The sequence below is a fragment of the Salvelinus namaycush genome, unplaced genomic scaffold (assembly GCF_016432855.1).
Source record: "Salvelinus namaycush isolate Seneca unplaced genomic scaffold, SaNama_1.0 Scaffold1230, whole genome shotgun sequence".
NCBI classification, from domain to species: Eukaryota; Metazoa; Chordata; class Actinopteri; order Salmoniformes; family Salmonidae; genus Salvelinus; species Salvelinus namaycush.
In genome coordinates, this window is record NW_024057932.1 from 13,026 (window position 1) to 19,682 (window position 6,657).

At 45.1% G+C, this 6,657-nt stretch overlaps 1 protein-coding gene across 1 annotated transcript; it reads right to left on the bottom strand.

The window, feature by feature from the left end:
- Positions 1 to 532: 532 nt before the first annotated feature.
- LOC120036185 (WAP, Kazal, immunoglobulin, Kunitz and NTR domain-containing protein 2-like) lies at positions 533 to 4,792 on the bottom strand. Its single transcript, XM_038982663.1, has 2 exons — positions 3,184 to 4,792; positions 533 to 2,787 (listed from the first exon to the last, which is right to left on the bottom strand). Exons 1-2 carry the CDS (start codon positions 3,429 to 3,431, stop codon positions 1,578 to 1,580), a joined length of 1,458 nt encoding a protein of 485 aa, XP_038838591.1. The 5' UTR covers positions 3,432 to 4,792; the 3' UTR covers positions 533 to 1,577.
- Between the last annotated feature and the right edge of the window lie 1,865 nt (positions 4,793 to 6,657).

Genomic DNA, 6,657 nt, shown 5'->3' on the forward strand with positions numbered 1-6,657 from the left:
CCCAGCCAGACCCAGACACAACACAGGGCCGGCCAGGCTGCTCTCTTCTCCGTCCCCCTGGGCTCAGCAGCTCTTCACAGCTGGGCTGGAATGTGACCTGCTCCAGATTTAATGCCAAACTTGGCCCTCCATGTGAAGGGGGGATGAGGAAAGGGGGTGGAGGAAGATAGGGGGCTGGTATAAACTAGAAAATGACACGCACACATGCACAATTACGCTTGCATGTGAACATACAAATACACGCAGACACAGACAGACAGACAGACAGACAGACAGACAGACAGACAGACAGACAGACAGACAGACAGACAGACAGACAGACAGACAGACAGACAGACAGACAGACAGACAGACAGACAGACAGACAGACAGACAGACAGACAGACAGACAGACAGACAGACAGACAGACAGACAGACAGACAGACAGACAGACAGACAGACAGACCACCTGCTGCCAGTCATTTTACAGGTATAGAAGCATAGCGCAACACAGAGATAAGAAGTGGATATTCTTTCAAAGTGTCATTTTTATTTCTTTACCATTGTGTTATGAACATCTTTATCATTTGGATTTACAAAATAACACAAAACAAGTCTGTCCATTATTGAATTGGATGTATCTCTAAAAGGAGAGGATAAAAAATAAATACGATGTTAAGAACAGTTCATGTACTGGATAAGCAATCATGAACTACAAAGTGGTTTCTAGTGGAATCAAAGGAGTTGTTTGATTCCACAAGCTTTACATTACATTATCGTGAGCTCAAGCACTCAGAATATATATTACAAAACGTCTCTTTCAGGATAACATAGATACTTTAAGTCAACATAATATAACATTCATATTAACCAAGGCACAGAGTTTAGCTATCTGACAGGCATTAGTATATTCATACCAAGATAATATATTTGAATTTAAAATATTATTCAAAGAGACATTTTAGTTTAACTAAAATATTTCCAAGGTAAGCGCTTGATATAAGTCATCACTACAGTATTATATACGGACATTTAGCTCTCCTTTCAGAAAGTGAATCCACACAAAGTATAAATCTGTTGTTGTTTTAAATATACCTCCAGCCATTTCCATAGTACAGAGGAGCCCCAACACTTAATGTCTAAACTTCCGAGTAAAGGAGAGAGAGAATCTGGAATCAGCTAACAGCAGCCGTCATCTGAGAAAGTCATGGATCTTCTAGATATCCACTGTATATGGGGAACATCAGAGTGAAGGCGATAGCCAGTGGAAAATATGACAAAATGCATACAAAATGTGACTTCTGTGGAAACTAAAGAGAAAGTCATGGGTAGGGAAACAGCTTGTTGGATCAGTGTTAAGGTATTTGTTCAGTCCCCACCTTTAGGAGAAGGAGAAAGCAATAATCAACAAAAGCCATCATCCGGCTACTGAATGGTAAGAAACTTTGAAAAAGTCCCAGTCTACTCTTCTAGATATCTTCCCTACTGGATAGTGGGGAAATCTCAGACAATAGCTACTACTGGATGCTAGAACCAGTTTGCTCTTCTTGACATAGACAGCTCTTGTACAGGATAGTGGGGATCTCTCAGAGAGTAACTACTGGTTTGTTGGGAACTCTTTGAGAAAGTCACAGGTCTTCTTGTGAATGACCTCTCGGAGCTTCCTGACCCTGCGTGCGGTGGAGCTCCCCACGAAGCTGTCGGGCTGCAGCACGGCCATGCCGTTGTGGACGTCTCCCATGATGATGAGCTGCCCGTTGGCCGTGGTGATGTTTGGGCACGGGCAGTTCCAGTCCATGTTCATCAAGGTCACCTCCAAGGGTTCCTGGCCGAAGAACTTGAGGCCCATTTTCTCGTCCTTTAGGATCTCCTCCACGGTGATCAGGGCGTGGCCCGAGTCCTGTTCTTCAGGCAACTCTGTCACGCGCCCCAGGATGATGAAGTCGCTCTTGCAGAAGCTGGTCACCATCTTGCCCCGCGGTTTACACATCTTACAGTTATGGTTCTTCGGATAAGGACACATCTCCTCGCAGGCCTCTTTGGATTCAAAGTTGTTTTCATTGCCTCCACAGCCTCCCCAGATGAAGGACTGGCACTGTTTGAGGGTGCTGCTGTAGGCCCAGCGGGGCTCGTAGGCCTTACAGGGTCCCTGCAGGCTGGGGAGGGAGCAGGGAGCCGACAGCTCCGCCCCGCACGACAACATGCATGTCTCGTAGCTGTCAAAGTGGTTGCGGTTCTTGTTGCACTGGCTGTAGGTGAAGGTGAAGCAATTGTTCCTCTTGGCTTCGTAGTACCAGCTTATGCTCTCCTCCCCACAGTCGTCACTGTCCGGCCCCTTCAGGCACTCTTCGGCGGGGAAGGGGAACGGGTTGGTGGCATTCCCTACCTCACCCTCCTTCCGGCCCATGTCTCTCTGGATCACCGACAGGGGGTTGTGGGAGGTCACAGCCCCCCCCAGGTTCTTGGCCGTGCAGGTGTAGATGCCGGCGTCCTGTTGCTGGGCATTGTAGATGACCAGCTGGCCGATGTTGGTGACCACTACGTTCCCCTGCACGTGATTGGGCCTCATCACTGTGTTCTCCTTGCCCTCCAGCTGCTTCTCCCAGGTCACCTCCGGACTGGGCTTACCTGACACTTCGCACAGGAAGCTGGCTGTCTCGCCCACGAACACAGCCTGCTGAGTGGGGCTGCTGAGCATCATTGGAGGATGGATGTCGGCCGGGGGGGTGGTCTCCAGGAGGGCAGTGGTTGGCCGCAGGGTGGTCTCCATGGGCAACGGGCTGGTGTTTGGCCAGGTGAGGTGGTACCTGCAGAGGTGATGTCAGTGAGAGAAGAATAGATTAGTTACCACACTAATGTGATCCGCCTTGAGCTGGGTGTGTGATAGACAAAGGTTGGTACAAGAAACTAAAATGCATAAAACAAAAGCTAAGTGCAACGCTAGATTGAGTGAGCATTACTCCTGTGTAACTACAGAGGAGTATGTACATCTCATACAAATACAGAAATATAGGGTTATTATGTCTACAGTTATAATTCAGAATCCCATCTATTGATTTTCAGTTCCTGTTACCATAGAGATGGATATCAACATAACAAAGCAGTCATAGTACAACAAAACAGTAAACACCGCAGTCTATACATAACTTTTCTATTAACATGTGATTAATATGGGAGTCTATACATAGATGTTTCCTGTTTACCTGCAGGTGACCACAGAGATAGAGATGCCCTTGGAGCAGGCCTCTGCGTCCATGTAACACTTGTTGTAGTAGGTCATACCGTCTGAGGCGCATGTGAAGTGGGGCTCTCTCTCACAGCGGTCCCGGCACTTACACACGGGCTGGCCCTCCCAGATGTCGCACTCGGAGCCCTGCTGCGTACACATGAACTTGTCACACTTGACCCCTTTTGGCATGCCAACCGGCCCCTTCTTGCCCTTAATGTCCATGTAGCGCGCCGCCACACAGCTCTTGTTCCCACACACGTTGTTGCAGCATTTCTCAAAGTTTTCACAGTCCTTGGGGGTGATAGGGGATACATGGGAGGTGTTCTGTTAGGATCAGCATGGTTCAGTTCATTATGCACTCAGGGAACATATAGGATGTTAAGGAACTTGAGAGTGATGCATTTTCTAATGTAATGAAACAATACTATGCAATGTGAGGTTGGTATTGTAGGCTATACATTTTACGTGCTTACTTCTCAATATCTCTTAATGCAGAGTAATACAAGTTATTAGAGTGAATAGTCATGGGTGGCAGGTAGCCTAGCGCTTAAGAGTGTTGGGTCAGTAACTGAAAGGTTGCTGGTTCGAATTACTGAGCTGACTAGGTGAACAATCTGTTGACAACAAATGTAATATTGTGGGTATATACACCAGTGTCTGCTATTTCCAAAAACTGTAGTCTATGAACAAATATCTGATTGAGGAGATATTCAATCTAATTCAAAGAGAAATGCAGAAATAAACAACAGAGGCAATGTGGTCACAATTGAATTTTAATGACCAAAAACAGTGCGGAGTGCGCATGTCCCACTTATCTCCACCTTTCATTCCATTAATGAAATTGCAGAAACTTTATGTAGATAAACTTTTGACACAATAAAGTGTCCCCTATTTGTCTCCAGCCCGCGAGGAAAACTGATCCCAGAAACTCACCCGGTCCAACTCGCACTCGCGCATACAGGTGCTCATGGCGTCCACCCACAGGTTGGGGTTCATCTCGTTGGGGCACATGCCCGCGTGAGAGTACACCACTTTGTTGGGCATGGACATTGGCATCGCTTTCACCCTCACACAGCTGTCTATGATCAGGAGCAAGACGTAGCACTGTCCAAAGAGAAACCAGATCCATCGAGGAAACAACATCCACCACATATCCAGCGCGTAACGGGACTTTCACAAGGATCCCGAAGAAATAAAACAAGATCCGAGGAGCGTCGAAGTTAGCTAAATTTTCCCGATGAGTGCAACAATATTAAATGGTCATAAATGACAAAGCCAAAGGGAGAAATGAAGTTGAAATGTAAAGTAAAATGTGATAAAACGGTCAGGAGGACGTGTGGTCAGTGCGGAGTGTTGCTGCAGTGAAGAACTCCGTCAGTCCGCTGGTCAACGTTTAATAGTCTGGAGAGATTAGGTGGTATTTGAACCCTATTACTTAAGATCTAACTACATGAATTACAGTGGCTAGTCTACCCCGACAGCAAATCCCAGGCGAGCTACAGTTCTGATGAACATATTAAAAAGTCCGCAGCAGCAGCAGGCTCGAGCAGGGACCACCGGCAAAATACCTGTGCTGTGCGCGTGTGGTGCGCAAGGCGCGTGTGACACCTTTTCCCCCTTTGTGTAAATAGTTGGACCACCTTCATTGTAGCCCACTATGCAGTACTATAAATGTGGAAAACATACTGTGGTAACATGAAAACAAATTATATTCATACTGATATAAGTATTTTTATATTGACACAATATTTACTCTTATGTTGATACACATTTAGATATTTGGATAATAATATCTAAACAGTTAACTATCTGGATCAATATGGCCTTATTGAACACATTGCATAGTGCTGTTTTCAACCTTTCCCAGGAGTGGGTTCACATCTTCAGAGATGAATCAGTAAAACCATGTGGAATGAGCTTAATACATCCACAATACTTGCCTGGGGAAGGCAAAGGGTTTCATTCTTGGAGATCTTTGCTCTGAGACTTCTCTCCTGCTACTGTAGGTTATAGGATACTCGGTGGCATGTAGCCTAGCAGTTAGCGCGTTGGGCCACTAACCGAAAGGTTGCTAGTTCAAATCCCAGAGCCGACAAGGGACGTGCCCTTGAACAAGGGACTTAACCATAAAGTGCTCCAGGGTCACCATAGACAATGGTTTGCCCCACTCTCCAAGGGTGTCTCAGGGAGAGTTGCGATATGCAAAACACATTCCCTATTAACACATGCATATAATACACACTTGTACATGTGTGAAATAGGACAAATATAAGCACTGACCAAATGATGAAGACTATTGTAGGTCATACTATACTGTATGTACAGTGTGAATGGGTCTCCTGGTGATGGCACCATACCCAGTGATATTCTTCACAGACACAGTATTTTACTTTCTAAATGTATCAGTTACTAGTTACCTGTCCAACATTTTAATCAGTAACTTAACTTTTGGACTACCCAAACTCAGTAACATAATCTGATTACTTTCAGTTATTTTTGGATTACTTTACCCTTAAGAGGCATTAGAAGTGTCATCATAGTGGTCTCTGACGTGTGGTCAGACTCCCTCAGCTGCAACAAACATAAACTTGCTCCTTTTTCAATGCTGAATTGAATGTCATTGAGAAAACAGATAGATGACATAATGTATTTTTTTTCACAAACATCCTCTCTGAAGTAATCATCTAGTTTTTTTCTAAAGTATCTGCAATCTGATTACAATATTTTTGCTTCTAACGTAATTGATAAACATTTGTTTTACATGTAACCAGTTACTCCCCAACCCTGTTTGTCATCCTGGGGTCAGAGGTTTGTATTGAACTCCGGAGAACGCTCACACATCTCCCTACTCGGCCACTGATGAATATGCCTCATGATTATGGAAACATCAGCAACACCTTGATCCTCTGTCATAAGACCTGTATAACACTGACAGAACATTGTCATGACACGTTATAAACAGTCAACAGAGGACTCTATGAAAACATTAGTACACAATGTTTGGAAGTGTCGCAAAGGAACAGCCTACCTTAAAAACAACTCCCTTTCTGCCTAATTTCCATTTTCCGAGACCTCTCAGTCCATCTACTATCACTGTTCGGAACATTAGTTCCACGGGAGGCTGCTGAGGGGAGGACGGCACATAACAATGGCTTGAATGCAGTAAATGGAATGGTATCAAACACATGGAAACCATATGTTTGATGTGTTCGATACCATTCCATTTATTCCTTTCCAGCCATTACTATGAGCCATCTGAAACAGGGTCCATGATGTTCACACTTAGAGAGGTACAATAGGATCTTTCCCATAGCTGTCAACCCAACATTCTATGGGACATGGATTGAGGGGTCTGTATGCATGTGTAAATCTACATCAGTCTCTCTCCATCCAGTATCCTTCCAAGTGGGGCCCCTGCTGTGTCTAAGAGGCCCAGGCCCCTGCAGCT